The 21,674-nt window shown below is 35.3% G+C and overlaps 1 protein-coding gene across 8 annotated transcripts in view; it reads right to left on the bottom strand.

Annotated features, from left to right (window-relative positions):
* Positions 1-21,674, bottom strand: part of PPHLN1 (periphilin 1) — a 145,259-nt gene that overhangs the window by 31,775 nt on the left and 91,810 nt on the right. For all 8 annotated transcript variants that reach the window (XM_043446357.1, XM_043446359.1, XM_043446361.1 and 5 more), the window contains one exon: positions 17,285-17,425. In XM_043446357.1, the coding sequence (XP_043302292.1) occupies positions 17,285-17,425 (141 nt within the window). The remainder of the gene's footprint in view (positions 1-17,284; positions 17,426-21,674) is intronic.

Here is a 21,674-nt window from a genome sequence, read left to right as displayed (position 1 = left end):
AAGACATCTCAAAAACACTAAAAACTAAGGTACTGTTGAAAAAGCAAGACAGTTCCAGAAAAACATCTATTTCTGCTTTATTAACTACACCAAAGCCTTTGACTGTGTGGATCACAAAAAACTGTGGAAAGAAAGAGATGGGAATACCAGACCACCTGACCTGCCTCTTGAGAAACCTATATGCAGGTCAGGAAGCAACATTTAGAACTGGACATGGGCCAACAGACTGGTTCCAAATAGGGAAAGGAGTACATCAAGGCTGTATATTGTCACCCTGCTTACTTAACTTCTATGCAGAGTACATCATGAGAAATGCCAGGCTGGATGAAGCACAAGCTGGAATCAAGATTGCCCGGAGAAATATCAATCACCTCAGATACGCAGATGACACCACCCTCATGGCAGAAAGCAAAGAAGAACTAAAGAGCCTCTTGATGAAAGTGAAAGAGGAGAGTGAAAAAGTTGGCTTAAAACTCAACATTCAGAAAACTAAGATCATGGCATCTGGTCCCATCACTTCATGGCAAATAGATGGGGAAACAATGGAAACAGTGAGAGATTTTATTTTTGGGGGCTCCAAAATCATTGCAGATGGTGATTGCAGCCATGAAATCAAAAAACGCTTGCTCCTTGGAAGAAAAGCTATAACCAACCTAGACAGCATATTAAAAAGCAGAGACATTACTTTGCCAACAAAGGTCCATCTAGCCAAAGCCATGGTTTTCCCAGTAGTCATGTATGGATGTGACAGTTGGACTATAAAGAAAGTTGATTGCCGAAGAATTGATGCTTTTGAACTGTGGTATTGGAGAAGACTCTTGAGAGTCTCTTGGACAGCAAGGAGATCCAACCAGTTCATCCTAAAGGAAATCAGTCCTGAATATTCACTGGAAGGACTGATGCTGAAGCTGACACTCCAACACTTTGGCCACCTGATGTGAAGCACTGACTTGGAAAAGATCATGATGCTAGGAAAGATTGAAGGTGGGAGAAGAAGGGGACAACAGAGGATGAGATGGTTGGATGACATCACTGACTCAACAGACATGAATCTGAGTAAACTCCAGGTGTTGGTGATGGACAGGGAGGCCTCGTGTGCTGCAGTCCAAGGGGTCACAAAGAGTCGGACACGACTGAGTGACTGAACTGAACTGAAACTGATTTCCTTTCCACCTCGAAAATGCTGCCACTTTATTCTCCTTTGCCCTAGTCCCGGGAAAAAATGTTTCTCTAAATCTTAAAGGTTAAGTCCTTCTATCTCTGCTATTGATAGCCTCTCCTGCTGTATCAATTATTTCATCTGTTTTTTATCTCACTTTCTCTCCTATTACTTTTATCCTTTCACAAGGGGTCAAAAGTAAGTAAATAAATAGGGGACTAAGCTCTGTTTGTTCTCCTGCCACCTGCTTTGACACACTAGTTCTCCACTGCCGACTCCACCAATCTAATTCAGGCTCTCACCACCCCCTACCTAAAGAGTAGCCTAACAGCTGTCCACAACCAAACCCATCTTCAAAAAAAATCATGATCCTAATTCTCATGAATCTGAAATTCATCCAATAAACCATACTGCCTATCAATAGAATTCAAACTTTTTTTTCCTGGTCCTTAAATTTTTCAACAATCTGGCTAAATTTTTCAACCTGGTTGAAAATATTTTTCCTGGTTAAATTTTTCAACCATCTCTCCTCAGAAAACCATCTTGGGCTTGCTATCTACTATCTTTTCCCTACCAAGAAATTTCTATAAGAGATGGTCTATAAGACTGTCTATATAGGTCTTATATAGAAAGGTCTATATAGACCCTTTCTCATGCCACCTTAGTCTGTTGTCTTCTACTTGGAGACTGTGCCCTTTAAGTTGTGGGACCTACCCCAACTCTGAATGGTTAACTGCAGTACAGAATTGGATTGCAGTTCATCAGTACACCAACTGAAAAATACTTTTTTCATGATTTGTATCCTTTATAACAAAACTCTAATCAGAAGTTTAGCACTTTCCTGAGTTCCGTCAGTTGTTTTAGCATATAACTGATCTCAATGAGATCATGGAAACACCTAAATTTGCAGCCAATTTGTAATGAATTGACTGGGGGTCAGTTTGTTACCAGCCACCCAAAGTACAGCCAGCTGATATCTAAAGTAAGGACAGTCTTGTTGGAGCCTTTAACTCTTGGAGTCTGCACTAACGCTGGGTGGTGAGTGACAGAACTGAATTGCAGTACACCAGGTGGGACTGAAACAAAATACTTCCTTCCAAAGTCTTTCCATCAAATCAAGACAAAGTTCTTAAGCCCATTACTCAAGACTATTCAAGATACTTCCAATACACCACAGGAAATAAAATTTTGTCAACACTTATTCTATAAAATCATTGCAATAAATGCTGTGGCTTGGAAGTGAATAGGAAAATGAAGGGTATGGGGGAGAGATCAAAAAATATTCATGTAGAGATGGCCAACAGGCACATAAAAAAATGCTCATCATTGCTATTAGAGAAAAGCAAATCAAAACTATAATGAGGTACCACCTCACATTGGTCAGAATGGCCATCCTTCAAAAGTCTACAAATAATAAATGCTGGAGATAGTGTGGAGAGAAGGGAACCCTCTTAAACTGTTAGTGCAAATGTAAATTGGTCCAGTCACTTCAGAGAACTACACAGAGGTTCCTTAAAAAACTAAAAACAGAGCTACCATGTGACACTGCAATCCCACTCCTGGGCACATATCTAGAAAAAAACATGATCTGAAAGGATACATGCATCCCAATGTTCACTGCAGCACTGTTCACAACCAAGACATGGAAGCAACCTAAATGTCCAACAACAGAGGAATGGGTAAGGAAGATGTGGTACAGATGTAAATGGAATATTACTCAGCCATTAGAAAGAATGAAATACCATTTGCAACACAGATGCACTTAGAGGTTATCATACTAAGTGAAGTAAGTCAGAAAGAGACAAACACCATATGGTATTACTTATAAGTGGAATCTAAGATACGACACGAATAAACTTATCTACAAAACAGAAACACACTCACAGACACAGAACAGCCTTGTGGCTGCCAATGGGGGTGGGGTAGGAGGGAAAGACTGGGAGTTTGGGATAAGCAGATGCAAACTGTTCTATGAAAAAGAACACACGTGTGCGTGTGTGTGTGTGTGTGTGTGTGTAACTGAGTCAATCTGCTGTACAACAGAAATTAACACAACACTGTCAATAAATTCTTTTAAGAAATATATCAGCTATATGTCAACAGAAATTTTTTAAAAAGCAGAAACCTAAAAAATAAAAATTCATTTAAAAGCATAGCTAAACTCTTAAAATAAGTAAGAGGAATTGCCAGAAGTCATAAATGAAGAAAGAAAAGAAGCAAGAAACCAGAGTGCTGTACTACTATCATGAGTCATTGTTGCCCCGAAGAGTCAAGAACTCAAAAGCCTGGCAGGGAATGAGAAACACAACTTCTAGCTCATTCAAGACAGAACTGGATTTAAGCCCTCTGTATAAAGCTAAGATTTTTGTGAAAAGGTCAAACTAGAAAAAACAAAAATCACCCGTCAGTAAAAGAAAATGACAGGGCAACTTCCCTGCCCTGGGCTGGTCTCTTGAGGTGGATGCAGTTTCCTCTGAAAATTCGTAAGTGCAGTCTACCTTCATATGCATTTGAAGTTCTAAATATAATCTCACAACTCCAAAATACATATTACATGAGAGAACATGCTACCATAAGCAAGAGTCAGCAGAAACAACAGCTGGATTAAAGACTTGAGACTTCAGATATTAAAACTACCAGTTATAGGAAACAAGACGTTTAAAGAAATGGGGGAATGAAAACATAGGCAATAAACAATCTAATTCTAGGCAAATATACAAAAAAAAAAAAATGAAATTGAACTTCTAAAAGTAGAAAATATTAACTGAAATTAGTAACTCAATGGATAGGTTAAATGACAAATTAGATACAACTGAAGACTTAGAGGCTGTAAGTAATAACCCACATTATTAACTGAACAAAATACCCATAATATCTACTAGAAAAAGACAGATAAGATGAAGGAAAAATTTAAGAGAAATGAAAGATGGGATAAAAAAAGTCTACTTATGTCCAACTGGGGTACATAAAAATAGAAATAGAGGATACTCAAAATTCAAAGAGTTAACAATTTATAATTTTCTAGCTCTAATGAAAAATGTAAATTCTCAGAAAGCATAAGCTATCTTACACAGGACAAATTTAAAACATCCATATCTAGACACATTATAGTGAAACTGTACTTAAATAAATTTTAGGATAAAAATCTCTTCCTTGTCCCTTCACAGACTGTTGTAAAAGTCTATTTTTTTCACATCAATAATATTGTTTATATCAATCTTCTAATATATATATTTTAGTCACGAGTAATAAATTTATAAGAAATCTTCTCATAGAGGATTATAGTATATGAAAACCAATCAAATCTGTCTGTATTTTTTCAACAAAATGAATGAGGATGTTTTTCCTTCTTCCTTTAGCTCCCAATCTCTTGAAGGGAAAGATTCCTGAAGCTAAAATGGCAGAGAAAAACTATATGGCTTTGCTTCTAGTTTCATTCATTCAACTGTTAAACTACTGTGAATCTACTGTAGGGAAGGAACTCTGGATGTTACAAAGGTGGTTAATTGCTAACTATCCTTTTAGCCTATTAAAAAGATAAACAGCACCCTGGTTGAACATATGCTGTGAGTAAGAGGAAAAGATGTTACTTTCGGCTGTGTAACTTTCAGAGGCAAACAACAGTTGGCTGTGCAACTGATGAATTCATTGAATAAAGTTTTAGCATAAATAAAACAAAATTGACAAATATAAACATGCTGCAAACAACCTGCCCTCCCTTAACACCTGGTTTCAACTAAAAAGCCAATTAATTTAATATTTTTTACACTTTTGCTTTACACGAGGCCCCAACCTCTTTCACAATTACTATCATTAAAAAAATGGAATGGAAAATATTTTTATGTGAGAACAAATTCTAGTGAGAGAGACTCACTAGATGAAAGCAAAGGAGGGGTCATTTTTGTCCTCCTTGATTTCAATGCCATTAATTATAATTTCAACCCATCCACAAAGATTATAATTTAATATACAAGACTACCAAAGGAACAGATTATTTTTCAGTTTGATTTATAAGTTACCTGGTCAGAGTCTGGGTATGTATCCTCAATTTCTATTTTTATGTACTCCAATTGGACATAGGTAGACTTTCTTCATCTCTTTCATTTTCTTAATTTTTCCTTTCATCTTTTTCTATTTGAAATTATGGGTATTTTGTTCTTGTAAGCACACAAGATTTAACACTTTTCATTTACCATAAAGACTAGTACAAAGCAACAGCAGCAGTCATGCTGATACTGACAACACACTAAGCAACTTAAATAAATATGTTCATTTAATTCTACCTTTACTATGAAGTGGGTATATCACCATCCCCAAGAGAGTATTGAGGAAAAAGAGCTGACTTTTCCAAAGAAGCATAGCAATTGGATCGACTGGGATTCAAGCCAAATTCCCTAATTCACAGTTCCTACACTGCTCTGACTTCTAAAATACTTCAGCTGCACTGCAGTAACGCTCCACAAATCCTTCTACTAAGTATACAGAAGTCCACAGTGTGTGCACTAGAAACTATTGAGTCATTGTTCTTCAGGTAGAAGAAAATGATCCTTGATGGAAGCTGGAGATGTAAGAAGCAATGAAAGTAACAAAAGAGTAAATACTAAATGAACATTAACTGCATAAAATACTATTAAGTATCTGGTGGGATTTAAAATACATGCGGGAGTAAAATACAAACTAAATCAAATCAATCAAGAGGAAGTTCAATGGAGTTCAAGTGCTCTAAGATGCCTTCGCTGATCAAGAAGTAAAAAGTACTATATTAGACTTAATAAATCAAGGATGTATGGTGTAAAAGAATGTATAACTACAAAGAAAATGGGAGATGAATAATAAATTTAAACATTCCAAAGAAAGGAAAAAGGACTATGAAATAAGAGCTATTAAACATATCAGCAACTACAGTAAATGGAAACGATTCAAGTAAAAAATATGTATCAAAAAGGAGTTTTTAAAACTTAACTATATGTTGCTTATAAGAGAAAGTTATTTCTCTTGAATACAAGAATAAAAGTAACATGACAAAAAAAGATTACATACCAAAATTAATGTACATGAGACATTAGAGATTAAGGGCACTACTTCATAAAGATATAAAATAATTCTAAACTCATATGCAATTTATATTACAGCCTTAATATATAAAAGTAATAGAAACATTTAAAAGAGATATGAGAATCCACAAACATATTTGAAGTTTTGACACAACTCTTTGAGAAACTGTTAAAGACAAGCAAAATCAATAAGGACATATGAGTTGACATAATTATAAACTTTAGCTAACTGACATACTAATAAAACAATGCACTCAACAAATAAAAAATACACCTTCTTTTCAAGTACATAGAACACTCAGAAAAACTGACCATGTGTATAGCCACAAGTAAGTTACAACAAATTTCACAGGACTAAAATCCTAAAGAATATGTTTTCTGACTACAGTGGTTTTGAATTCGAAATTTTTTTTTTAAACCCACAAAATTGCCATATGTTCAGAAATTAAGAAATAGTCTAAATAACTCTAAATAAGAAAACTCCACAGAACATTAGGAAAACATTCCAAACTGAATGACAATAAACATCAAACTTTGGAAGGTGAGTTAATGTTATGTTGAGAGGGAATTCATAGGATAAAAGAAAAGCTACAAATCAGTAAGTATCTAGTTCAAAATATTTTTCAATAACAACAATTTAACCAAAAAATACAGAAGAAAAACAATAAAGGCAGAACATAATGAAACATAAAATCAAAACGAAAAAAAATGAACAAAACCAAAAGCTGTTTCTTTGAAAAAGACTAGTGACTCACTTCCAATCAACAGAACAAGGCAGAAGTGACAGACAATATGTGACTCAAGAGAACAGAACAAAAAAGGCGGCAGCAAGGTATTACTTTTTTTCTCTCACTCTTGGGTCACTAGCTCTAGGGGAGGCCATGATTCCACGTGAGGAACTGAAACTCGTGCCAACACCTACATGAGTGAGCTTAGAACTGAATCTTCCAACTCCAGTCACATCTTGAGAAACTACACTGCTTGTTATCAGCTTGACTGCAACCTCTTGAGAAATGCTGAGCCTGGATCCCATCAGGCTTTGTCTGTTATACCTGAGAACTTAAACCAATTCTAAAGTTTCTATAGAAATTCTATACCCGTGAGGGGAAAAAAAAGCAAACAAACAAACGGGGAATTAGCTCTACTGGATATCAAGACTTACTATAATGCTCCAGTAATGACAGTGTGGTGCTGCTGCAAGCACCAACAGACCAATGGAATAGAAAAGAGACCATAGACAGATTCACACATATATGGACACCTGACTGACTACACAGGGGTCAGTGCAGAACAGTGAGGAACATACGGTCTTTCCAAGAGACACTTCAGGGTCAAATGGATATCCACGTAGAAAGCAATGAAACTCGATCCCAGCTACACTTAACATACACTATACATAAAATCACTTTCATATGGATTGTAACTCAATGTAAAAGACAAAACAGAAAAGCTTCTAGAAGACAATAAAAGAGAAAGATATCTTAAATAGGAGACAAAAGATATTGCTTTTATTTAGTCTTAGAAAAAGACTAAAAAGTCTGCGATTGAAAGTAAGAATTTTTATTCCTTCAAAGACATCGAAAGGATGAAAAAGCAAGCCACAAAATAGGAAAAGATATCTGCAACACATGTAACTAACAAAGGGCTTGAATTCAGAATTTAGTAGTCAAAGAACTTCCACAGAGTAGTCAAAAAAACAAAGACAAAAGAATTCAACAGGAAAACAGCAAGAATCTCCACAGGTACTTTCCAGAAGAGGACCTCTATGTGCCAATAACTATATGAAAAAATCCTCAGCATCATCTGTAATCAGGGAAATGCAAATTAAAACCAAAAGGAGCTATATTACATATAACAATATCAATGAAACTCATAAACACAATGTTGAACAAGACGCTAAGCACAAAATAACATATACTGTATAATTCTATTTATGTAAAGCTCAAAAACAGGTAAAACTATACTACAGTGTTAGGAATCAATATAGTAGTTACTTTGGGAAGGGGGGGTAGTGATTAGGGTGGATGTACGAAGGAACTCCTGGGGTGCTGGTAATCTCTATTTCTTTTCTTAAATGATAGTTTTCACTAGTGCCTGCTTTGTGAGAAGTCATTTAGGCTAACAATTATGTTTTGAACACTCTTTCTGTACATGTGTTACATCATTAAAGTAGAGCACATTAGGAATCATAGCAAGAGTTTAACATAAGTGAATATCAGCTAACCAGAAAATTGAATGATGCCAAACTACTCATTTCTTCCCCAGTTCAGATAACTGAGGGATTGATTCAGTTCTGAGGTAGACAAAACAAATCTCTAAATATTTGGAGAAACTCTCCTGGCAAATTCAAATAAATAAATATAAATAAAATAGAAATGATATATAATGTATTGTCCAATTTCCTGTACTATTTTCTTTAAAAGCAAAATTTTAAAAAGAGGAAGAATAAGGGGAAAACGAAGACAACAATGTAAGTGACTCCCAACATCAGCTCATTTCTAATGCTTAATTTCAAGTTACCTTTAAGAAGAAACATAAGATTATCTTAGTGCAACTTTTAAAACACCTTCTCTAAATGAATTGAAAATATCAGTTAACTAATATTGTACTCAGCAAATGAATGTGTAAAACAGACAAGTTTGTTATCTCCTTGCACAATACCTGAATTAAACAACAGTTAAGAGAAGACAGCAGATGTTATAGGAGGAATCACATCTTAAAAATAAGGGAAGACAAATGAAGGAGGAAATATAAAAACAATTTATGTTTTAGAAATGGGGAGGGAAAGCAGGGGATTCTAAGGAGAAGAAAACATTAATCTTTTATGGTACTTCTTACATCTAGAAAAATAGATAAGGTTCAGTGAGATTTAAAAAAGCAAGTCAAATGGAAAATGTGAAAGGAAAATTAAAAAGCCCTCCAAAATAAACAAAATATTTCATACTAAAATTTTCACATTTCATTTTTAACAAATAAAGGGGAAAGCTCCCCAAAACAAAAACAGAATAAAAGGACAAAAGGTAAACAGCCAAAATCCTCACACGGATGAGAAAACAGCCTTTCAGAGTTAAAGTTACACAGGAAACTTGCTATAAAATATTCCTAAGAGGTAATGTGAAAGTAGTCAGTATTTCACCAGGCCACAATACTGGAATGGGCAGCCCTTCCCTTTTCCAGGGGATCTTCCCAACCCAGGGATCGAACCCAGGTTTCTCACATTGCAGGCAGATTCTTTACCAGCTGAGCCACAAAATCTCATTAATTCAGCAGGAAAACAAGAAACTAATCTCATTTAACAAATGAGGAAAAGGCTCTAAGAGGTTAAAGCAGTAAATGGAAGCATCTAGCATTTTCTGTCACATTGGAAATGTGCTTAATGTGAAACACTCAGAGACTAAGTTAAATTGTCAACTTACAAGAGAGGAACTGAAGAGCAAGTGACAGTAATTTGGAACCACTAGCAAAAATCCTTATCTAACACTGGGTGACAGGAAACAAGGGAGGTAAGAGAAGGAAGCTCATGCATGGGCTTATGCCATGGGGAATACTTATATTGGGTACTTTTGTTTAAATGATGACAATCCAAGGGATAAGGTCCAGGATGGTCACATCTCCTCTGGTACTTACAACATTTTAAGTATGGGTTTTATAAGACTTGGTATCTGTGTTGTCCAAATTTTATATTTTATGTAAAAATAGTATCTTAATAGATCCCATCACCATATTTACGGATTTATATCAGATATAAATACCTCACTTTTCATTAAGCATAGAGGTGGAGACACTTGGCTTTGACATTTCAAACATGATACAAATTACCTTCTGAGACAGCTTGCAGATGAAACTCCCTCATGGCTCAGACGGTACGGTAAAGCATTTGCCTGCAATGCAGGAGACCTGGGTTCGATCCCTGGGTTGGGAAGATCCCGTGGAGACGGAAATGGCAACCCACTCCACTATTATTGCCTGGAGAATGCCATGGACAAAGGAGTCTGGCAGGCTACAGTCCATGGGGTCGCAGAGTCAGACACGACTGAGCAACTAACACACCTACACCCTTTAAGTGAAAACTTTACACTTAATGTTTCAGCAACAAGTGTCTACAGTAAGAACATAAACATAATCTGACTGATAAACTAACTTTCAAAAGCTCTGAAATTTAGCCAAAATAAACAATTTATTTTCAGTGTGTTTTGGGAATAAGAAATTTTTCAGAGGTAGATCTCAAATGAGTGTATTTTACTAAATCTATATATATGTAAAGTCCGAATAAGTGGTTGGTAATAACAGGCTGTTAAATACAGTAGGGTAGACTTGATGTCTAGACAAGATAGTGATGAGAGCTGCACTTTTACAAAGTTCGTTACTTGCTCTGGAAAAAAAAAACGAAGTGTTTCTATTATGCAGGGTATAAGTATAAAATGCTTAGATCATGCATACACAAGATATAGTTACCTCTGTGTTTGAAACAATTTAATTTTAACCCATCATCTGTTAAAAAGTGACTCTCTTCCATGTCTCCCAATCTAGTGAACCTTTTAGAAAGATGGTACATTTGATTAATTTTCAAGCCTTTTCACTTTAAAGGTGAAACAAAAATATCCTATTTTATCCTGAGAGCACAAGAGCAAGAGCTGGTGAGAGGATTGTGAAGAATCAGCTACACAGAGAGATGGTGACCGAAAATAGACACTCTAAGTAAAAAGAAGACAGCCATAGGCAGACAGTGATTAAATGGAATATCGTGTTTACTGAAGAAAACACTAACTGCACAATTCATTAGCTCAACAAGTACTAATTAATTCCTGACTGATGCACAGCCATGACAAATATTTGAGTTTTTAAAATGCATTTTAATTTAAGTACCCTATGTCCTCTGTCATCAAGAGGTTTAAAAAAGAATCAACACCTAAATTTTCTATAGTTAAATCTGAAATTAGCTTTTTTATGTACTCATGTAATAGTATGTATAAAAGAAGCACTATTTAGCCTTTAATTTTAATACAATTTAGATTAGGAAGAGATCTAAGATTATTCAGTCTAACTTCTTATTTTGAGGAAAAAAATGAAGAAAAGCTAGTGAGCTGCCCATACGTTCACAAAATGGTTGACATGTAAAATTAAAATTAAAACCATATATTAAGTAGACTGATCTAGACTGAGAGTAAAATTATATTAACCTATAACACTAATGACCTACATAGGCAATAAAATGATTTCTGAAGTAATTTGATTTTTATTAAAGTGGCTCCTACATGGCTAAGAAATAACATTTCCTCCATATAACAAGGTTGGCATAGCTATGTCTGACTATAAAAAATAATGTTTTTACTAAAACAAATGTTTTAAGTCTTTGAAAGTTAAAAGAAGGAAAGAAGAAAAATAAGCAATCCCCTCTATCTCTGAGTACTCTCTGCTTTAGAACATTAGATTGTACCCTCTCTGAATCTTAAATTATTCATGTGTACATTTTAACTGTAAGTTATCAAATAAATATATAATCAACCATTCTGTTAATAGAAAGACTTACTTACAGGTAGGAATAGTCAGCTTTTTCATAAAACACCTTTATATTATTAAGTAGTATCCTGAAATAGCCAGAGGTCTTAAAAATGAATTTGCCTTCATGGTACATGTTCTTTTTTTAAATTACCTAACAAACAAGAAGAAAGACAAGATAGACTTGCCCCCCCCTTACAAATGGTGATTTTCTGCTGAGGAATATCATGAATAATGCATTTAAAGAATATTATTAATATTCTTTATACATTCCCAGAATTAGACTGGCTTAGATATTATTAATTGCATTTACTAACATATTTTAAGAAAGGCTGACAAAGATTAGTACAAGGAAGAAGTTCAGATTCTCTGCAAACTCACATATTACAGTTATTCTCAAACTTGGCAAGCCATCAGAACCATGAGAACTAAACAGGTATGCTGCTGATCTCCTATGCAATTATTAAAACCTGGACAGCACTTCACAAGACCTAAACACAGCATCTGACACTCACAGTATTAAAGCAACTGTTCCACATCCCAAACTGTTCATTTTAAATACTGTTTATTTTAAACATACACATATATACTTCTTAATGTGGAGAAACCAGAAGATTTATACTTTGAAACATGGTTTCCAAGGGATTATAAATGTCTATTAATAGGGGACTAGTTATATATATATATATATACTGAAATATAATGGTCACTAAAACACTGAACAGGACACACACCAATTTTTATCTCTACTCACCTGAATCAAACATGTTCCAGAGGTGTGTTTGTGTGTGTATACTATGTGCATACACACAGGGTATGTATACATGTACACACACATACATAAATACTGTATGTAAACTGTGTATACACATATACATATGTATCACTTATCAGTTTATCTATACACTGGGAAAAGAAACTAGGCAGCTAAAAATTATGGGTGAGAAGGAAACTTGTTTTTCACTGCATAATCTCTTGTGTCTTTTGAATTCTATCCTTGTATATTTTATCAGTTAAAATACATTTTGGGTTGGACAATATTTAAGCCAAAGGACATGCTTTTGATATATAACCATAACTTTAGTTCCTAATTAAACCTTATTGCTGTCAATATAATCAACTGCATATCTGAATAGAAAATACTTTCATTAATATTTGTTTTGGGTGATATTTACAAAGTGTTACAACTTATCCAACTGAATACTTAAGGTCTAAACATTATATTGCATGTTAATTATACCACAATTAAAAAACAGTATAAAACGTCTTACATAAAAGGTGGTAATCAATCACTTTCAGCACATTAGAAGCTATGTATGTGTGCTAAGTTGCTGCAGTCATGTCTGACTCTTTCCAACCCTAGGAACCGTAGCCCACCAGGCTCCTCTGTCCGTGGGACTTTCCAGGCAAGAAAATGAGATTGGGTGGTCATGACCTCCTGCAGGAGATCTTCCCAATCCAGGGATCAAACGTGCATCTCCTGAACTGCAGGGAGATTCTTTATCACTGAGCCATCAGGGAAGCCCAGAAACTATAGAAGAACTTATGAAAATACAGTTACTTCCTTTCAATTCCTTATTAGTAAAATCAGCATCACCTGAGAGAATGCCAGATATTCACATCTCAAGCCCCATTCCAGAACTACTGAATGAAAACCTGTATCTTAACAAGATCCCCCAGTGATTTACAATACACTGAAGTTTGAGAAGCTCTGACAACTTATTAACAAGAATATTTATGGCTGAAATCCAGGAAGTTCTTCTTTGTAAAAGCCCCCTAGATGTACAATAAAGGCAGAGAATCACAATATAAGTGCTGTGCCTTGAGAATGAAGAGATGAAAGGTTCTTTTTTTAAGACTAGTTGGCATGGCAAAAGAACTCAATAATCTTCAGCTGGTAAAGAATCTGCCTGCAATGCGGGAAACCTGGGTTCAATCCCTGGGTTGGGAAGATCCCCTGGAGAAGGGCAAGGCTACCCACTCCAGTACTGTGGCCTGGAGAAAAAGTCACCTGGAGAAAAAGTCTGACAAAGAGTCAGACACCACTGAGTGACTTTCACTTTCACTTCATACACCCACTATCCTTATACTGCTTCGTTAAGTACCTATTTCTCTACAACCTTCTGTGTCCTTAGGAGGATTTTAGCCACCCTGACACTCTTAGTCATATGATCGGCTAGGTCAACCATGTACATGCACATTTTTTGTCTGTATGCATGTATATACACACGTGTGTATACTCACTGGATTCCACCTGAAGAAAGAGGAAGATAGAAGAAACTAAGTCTGATCTTGCCAGTGGGATTACAGGTAGACTTAAATATTATATGCCAGGATCCCAAAACAGAGGATCTCACTGAGAGGCTATGTCTAAGCACAATTTTATCAAAATATGAGGGATTTTGTAAATCTAAAATAAGACAATTCCAAAGAGTTAATAGTAAATATTGTTTTATTCCTAAAGGTACAATAGAGCAAAGAAGTTATATAATAACACGGGATTTCAATTTGTGTGCTTCATTCAAAATAACAATTTGTTAAAAGACAAGATTCCTCACTAGTAATAAAGCAAGGAGTAGGATGGACTTTCAAACCAAATAGTTCAGTAACAGTAGGTATGTGAGGGCTTGTGGAATATATGACAATCAAGAAGTCAGTGAAATTGTAAACACCTGAACCAGAATATGAAGCACCTATAATTTTGTAAGTTAGATCTCTCTAGGAATTACCATAATGACAGAAGAAGTTCTGAAGTTTGCCCCTCAAAGCTCAGAAGCCAGGAAGCCTAGGAAAGTATTTCCATAATTGAATGTAAACTGTGGCCCAAATTGGATAAGAGGAGATATCAGGGGAAATAAAAATAAGGGGGAAAAGATATACCAGAGAATCCAAAGCATAAGGAGGATAAATGTGCTGGAACAAGAGAATGAATCATATTCACTAAAAGACATTCACGTGAAAGTGAGATGATTCAAATGATCTCTAGCAACACAATATTCAGAGATGCAATCCGATGTCTTCTGGCTCAGAGAGTTTAGATCAGTGATTCCCTGCCATATGATTACAAGCTGTAAGCTTTCTAAAAAGGCACCTGTACCTCTATCCTACCAAATTATTATATGCCCAAGAATGAGATGGCAATAAAATGGCAAAAACATAAATCCACTCTTATTGAAGTGATTCAGATCCAATCTATTTCCATATACATGACTTTGAACAGTAAATAAGCCACATTTGTAGGCCCTTTGAATTAAATTTTGGTCTGAAGATTTAGCTTATTATATATTGCAATACTGCCTCAAGTGAATGACTTTCTTGGGATTCAAGGGCTGAAGGACCTAATTTATAGCCTTTAAAAAATTATATGTGGATATTTATCTTTATATGTGAACATACTGTACTAGACATACAAGGAGAAAAAGCAACTTTGCTATTAACACCAACATTTACATTCCTACATTATTCTAAGCTTGATTTGTTGGCCTCATCTATGCAGGCCCTTTTGGGGGAGGCTATTATTCATATTTTAAATCATGCAGTATTTCAAGCATATGGAAAATATAAAACCTTTATAATATTCCTATCCATCTGGTCTTTAACCTCTAAAAATAAATGCACGAAAGTTGGAAATGGAGAAAATGGGAAGTAAACCCCCTTAAAACTAATTTTTTTTCATTTTCACTATAATGTTAAGACATGATTTGTAAAATAATTATGTATTATTATTTCCTAGTTTTGTGACATTTTTGAGGAACTTTGGATTGATTTTCTTGTCAATATATGAAAACTAAAGTACCTTAGCCAAAACATGGTAGCTACATTCCAACATTTAATATCATTAAGTTCTATATTTATAATGGTTTTACTTTTTTAATGCATCAGAATATAGTAATGACCTTTTAGATTTATTTTTCTTTCTTTAGGTCATCTCTCCTTGCACAATATGCTTCAGTATCAGATTTTTCATGTGTTTGAACAATGGGCAGATGAAAACAGAAATATAGTCATATTTACATGTCAAACATATATAGGTATCTATATAAAAACCTGGTTTCATACTAAATTTTGTGTACTGCTAAGCTAGGCTCTACCTCTGACTAGTCAAGATCAAACTATGATTAATAACAAGAGAAGGTAGTACTAAGATTAATAAACAACAACCCAATACTCCCTTCCAACAGGGAGGTCAGTCAAGTTTTTCTACCAGTTATGTTCTTAAAAACAAAGCCCTTGCTTTCATGAAGTTTCCATATGGTAAAGGAGACAAGCAAACATATGTCAAATGGCACAGGGGGGAAAAGCTAAAAAGGAAAGTGAGAGTAAAAAGACAATAATAATGATATACATATTCACACTGGAAGATACACCTAGTGAGAAAACTGTTTTACTCTCATTTAATTGATATCTTTAAAGGTACTAATCTACCTTTCATACAGCCAAGTTAAACAGGATTTTCTGTCTCTATTTTCCTATACTCCTCCAAGCATCTGACATTGCTACCAATCCTGTTTTGAAACTCTGTTGGCTTACTGACAAATTTCCTATCTGGGTTCTTATCTTTTGCATTAGATTGGCATCAACATAAGTTGCACTATTATATCTAGGATTTAAATAAGATCTTCTATTTAACCAACAGAAATAGATTCTAATTGATGTGGAAATAGCACCTTGCAAAAAGGTTTAATTTTGTTCTTAATTTCCAATAGATTTTAGAAGATTCTATAACAATATAATAACATTTACTCAAGGCATTAGAGAGTAACAACATCAAAAACAAACAGCTGTACATGTTACATTTTATAAAGTCCTTTTATATTTACTACATTTAATTCTCATAAAGTGATAATACCCTATAAGGTAGGTAATATCTCCATATTGAAACACTTTCAACTTTTCTATGCATAATGAGCATATGTGAGGAGGATTAAAGAGGAAAGGGCTACTACATTTTAAACCTTAGGAAAGACAAAGCCTCTAGGCTTATTCCATTCCAAAATTATACTTCACACTGTATTAAGACATAGATAGAAGGTTTTATCCTATAATGATTCCTTAAGCAATCTATTCAGTCTATTAAAAATAAGATCCTGAGTTTTCAGAATGATATCATTAAAAATGAGATTTAAATACCTACCCTTTATTTTTTCTTTAATATTTGAAAAACGATTAAAGGTATAATGAAAACCATTAAGAAACATCTGTATTCCCAGTATTCAAAAATAACATTTGCTAACATTTTGGTATATTTAGTATTTCTTTCAACTCACCTCTATTAGTAGGTTAAAAACCTCTATTTAGTAGGTTTTTAATTGTTCCACACTAACTAGAATATTCTCTAAAATAGAAGCTTGCTTTTTATTAAAAGAAGAAAAGTAAGCAGGGGTGGGAGACAAAACTGATCACAATTACAGTGAAATCATATTGAACACTTTTTAGAATGTTTTAAATTGTAATTTCAGGGTCATAAATGAAAAAAGATAAAATGAAACATATTTATTCAATAAATATTTACTGTAACTATTATGTACAAAATGAACAAAAGTTTTTGTACTTTAGCAGACTGGATTCTCACCTGTTCAATCTCTTTGGTTTTTGTTGCTATTGCTTTAGAGCGACTGGTTAGCTGACCGTCTTCGAACAATTCTATGCCATCTGTTGCATTTGACTCAGGTTCTACTGGATGGTCAATGAACAATGGTGCTGTGGATCCCGCCTTTAGAAGAAATTAGAAATCCTTCGTTACTTTCTTAAAGGACATATAGCATTTTAGATGCCTACATATAAGCACTAACTGGCAGATTATCTCAAGAAAAAGCACTAAATTTGATGTGCTACAAGAAAAGAAACACTTTTAATTTTGTTATGCATAATGAACATAAAAGAGCTATCCAGGTGGTACAGAGGTAATAAAAATCCGCCTGCCAATGCTAAAGATGCAAGAGATGTGGGTTCAATCCCTGGCTCAGGAAGACTCCCTGGAGTAGGAAATGGTGACCCACACCAGTACTCTTGCTGGGAAAAGTCCATGGACAAGCAGCCTGACAGGCTACAGGCCATGGGGTCACAAAGAGTCGGGCCCGACTGAGCACACATATACATAATGAAGATATGTGAGGAGGATTAAAGAGGAAATTCTGGCTACTTTTTAAATTTTACATAGGACAAAGCCTCTAGGCTTACTCCATTCCAAAATTATATTTCATACTATATTAAAACAGAGCTAGAAGGTTTTGTCCTATAACTATTTCTTAAGCAACTTATTTAAGAAACACAGAAGAACAAAGTTCAACTGGAAGACAGAAGTGTGAACAAATAAACAAATAAAATAAACAGGAACATGGAAAAGGGCTCTACTTCCAGAAATTTGGCAGTATTTATCAGAATGTACCACATATCCTTTGCACTCAGCACCTTCACCTTTAAGAACTTAATTTATAGATAAAACATGTGCAATAAATGCTATGATATGGCTGCCATCAATAGCAAGTGGTTGAAAACAATCTAAATGTTCATCAAATAAAGTATGCACTGTCTAGAACCAAGGAATACTAAGAAATCATTATAAAAAAAAAAAAAACAGTCTATATATATTACATAATGTATCCTAACTTTTCTCCTGGCAAGGCCTAAAGGTCATTCCCCATAAATACATGGCCAATTGTGTCAAAAACAAAAGGGAAGAAAGAAATATGGGTGTCTATGCATTTATATGAACAAACTATTTCCATAGGATATTATCTCTGAGGAAAAAATGATACAAGAGACTGTCTCAATAGGAATAACTTAGAAGAAACTGTACCTATTCCAAAGCCATTTGAATTTCTGACACATGTATGCGTAATCTACTTTTTTTAAAAACCTGGTTTTTACAAGTCTGAGTTACATATCTTAAGGGATTTGAATTTGAAGTATATGAATCATTTAAGGGGCGAGGATTCTGGGAAGACAGCAGAGTAGAAAGCACTAGCAATCTGCCTCCGAACCTACACAAAAACTACAGTGGCAGAATTTGTCTGATTTAAGTACTATGCAACTCTACTCTGCTGAAGCCTTGTCCCATACAGAGGAAGATAAACTGAGATTACATTCAGCTCTCAGCACAGTAGCAGCTGGCCATGGCCCACTGAGCCACCTGGCAGGGAGCCGTGTACATGTCCTAGAGCAGCTTACACATAGCCTATGGGAGTCAGGTTGGGCAAAAAGCACCCCATCCTCCAAAGAGCAGGAAACTAACTGTGCTCCAATCACCGATTCCTGCTTCTGATCAAGAGGTGCAGACAAAGAGGTGAACAGACATTGTTATTGTACCTCCCCCATTGTTGCAAGCCCCACTTACTTTGGCTGAAGTGACTTCCAGGGTATATAAAGGCCAAGCACCCTACCACCCCACCTTCATTTTTCATGTTTCTTCTTTTGGGAGCAAGACATTAAAAATAAGGATGTTTATTTAAAAATAACTGTATACATGGGTAAAGACAAAAAGTAACTGGGTATACCAAGGGAAAAGCTCAGAAAGAACTAAGAAGACTTTAAAAGTTTTCACCTCAGGCTGATCCTCAGTACAGAAATAGTGGCCAATAATAAAAACCAGTAACAACAACAACTGAAAAAACCCCAGCAAGCCCCAGAAAAGAGGAAGAAGACGACTCTCAGAGTTACCACACTGTTAGAATCAAACATCCAAAGTGCACCAAAAAAATTATACAAAGAAACAACAAAGTATGGTTTATTCAAAGAATTAATCAACAGAAACTACCCAAGAAAAAGACCTGATGGAAGATATACTGGACAAAAACTTTTTTCAGAGCTAAGGAGATCAATGATTACAACAAAAATGTGCTGCTGCTGCTGCTAAGTCGCTTCAGTCGTGTCCGACTCTGTGCGACCCCATAGATGGCAGCCCACCAGGTTCCCCCGTCCCTGGGATTCTCCAGGCAAGAACACTGGAGTGGGTTGCCATTTCCTTCTCCAATGCATGAAAGTGAAACGTGAAAGTGAAGTCGCTCAGTCGTGTCGGACTCTTAGCAGCCCCATGGACTGCAGCCTACCAGGCTCCTCCATCCATGGGATTTTCCAGGCAAGAACACTGGAGCGGGCTGCCATTGCCTTCTCTGAGCAAAGTGCTTATTAGTAATTAAATTTAGTTTAGTTCATTAGATATATATTTTGCAAGGTACTGGAGGGAAAACAAGACATGAGGTATATTCTACCTCTCTATTTAGATAACCAGACTGGTAAAATTAAAAAAAAAATTTTAATAAAGGCAGTATAAGGTCATCAGTGAAGTAGTGGCAAAAATTTTTACAATAGTAAGGGAAGAATGGGCTTCCCAGGTGCCACAGTGGTTTGAAAAAACCCACCTGCCAAAGCTTGAGACAGAAGAAACGTTACAGTCCACAGGGAGTCAGACACAACTAAGCACAGACAGCAGGGAAGAAAATCGGAATCAAGAAAGATATTGCATCTTATTATCTCAAGCCCTACTGATTTCACTGACTAGATCTGAGTTTAAAAGATAGCCATGGATGTTGGGCATGCTTTACGGACAGGGTAAGTGGCGAATAACACCAGATATGTGGAAACAACATAATTCACACTTTCATATTTAAGTAAGAAACATGTTAAAATCTTCTTCTACAGCAAGAAGCAACTTGTTCTACTGTGACATTCTAATAACCTTTGAATAATTTTATTTTCATCTTGATAGCCAAAAGGAAACTCTCATGGCCACATGCTTATGGATAGTAAATTATATCTCTACCAAATTTGACTGAAAGCTCTTTGAAAGCCAGGATGGTGCCTCTAATGCACTGTTTGATACAAACAGATGCAGACAGACTACTTAGTGAATTTAAATAAACTATGAGAAAGCTAGTATAGTATTATTTTGTATATTTTGTATATATAGTGTCCCTGAACATACATGCCTTAAAACATAATCCTAAAATGTGCACTCTGCAAAAATTTAAAGTCAAAATTTTGATAAATTATGCAAACATTATCATTTATTCTTTTGTCACAGATAACCGATGAGCACATTAACATACTAAAATCTCTGAAAAGTGCTAAAATGCCAAAATCAACCTACATCTTTAAATCTAGCATTTCCTAAATGTAGTGGGGCTAACGGGCTTCCTTGGTAGCTCAGTGGTAAAGGATCCACTTGCCAATTTAGGAGACACAGGTTCGATCCCTGGGTCCGGAAGATCCACTGGAGAAGGAAACAGCAACCCACTCTAGTATCCTTGCCTGGAAGATACCATGGACAGAGGAGCCTGGTGGGCCATAGTCCATGGGGTGGCAAAGAGTCAGATATGACTTAGCAACTAAACAATGACAACACTGGCACTAAGAATCTTTTTTGTTCTTCCTCAGGTCACTGAGACTGTTCAGAACTATCATTCTATCAAATACTTTCAGAAATTCCCTATTAGAGTCCAAAAGGTAAAAGTAAAAATCTGAACAGAATAGTGAACTCTAATATTTCTGATATTTAAGCATAGCACTGAATTTATCTTCAACTTCACTGACTATCTAAATTACATGGTCTCCCAACCAACTTGTTTAAAACTATATTGATGACAGCAAGAGAAGACAACTGGAAACCTAAATATTTAATCCCCTCTCTTGACAGTTATATAAAGACTGTCACTAAACACATGAACGAGAGGACTATGAAAAACTCTTCCCTATCATCAAGGTCTTTCCACCTCAAATCAGATAGGAGTTTATAGAACCAAGGCCAACATTCTTAAAAACTCTATATCTCAAAAAAAAAAAAACACACATCGATCACTGAAATGAGCAACTATTTAACAACTGCCTAAAAACAAATGTGACTATCCTTGCCCAAACGACAGAGTATCCTAAGAATTTCCCAAATGCCTTTTCTCCAGTATGGAAGACTATCAACAAAACTTGAAGGACATTTCAGACAATGCTACAAGACTGATGCTGCTGCT

Source organism: Cervus canadensis, chromosome 25 (genome assembly GCF_019320065.1).
Source record: "Cervus canadensis isolate Bull #8, Minnesota chromosome 25, ASM1932006v1, whole genome shotgun sequence".
In the NCBI taxonomy this organism is placed as follows: domain Eukaryota; kingdom Metazoa; phylum Chordata; class Mammalia; order Artiodactyla; family Cervidae; genus Cervus; species Cervus canadensis.
Note: the sequence above shows the minus strand (reverse complement) of the source record. Positions and strands in the feature narration are given on the sequence as shown.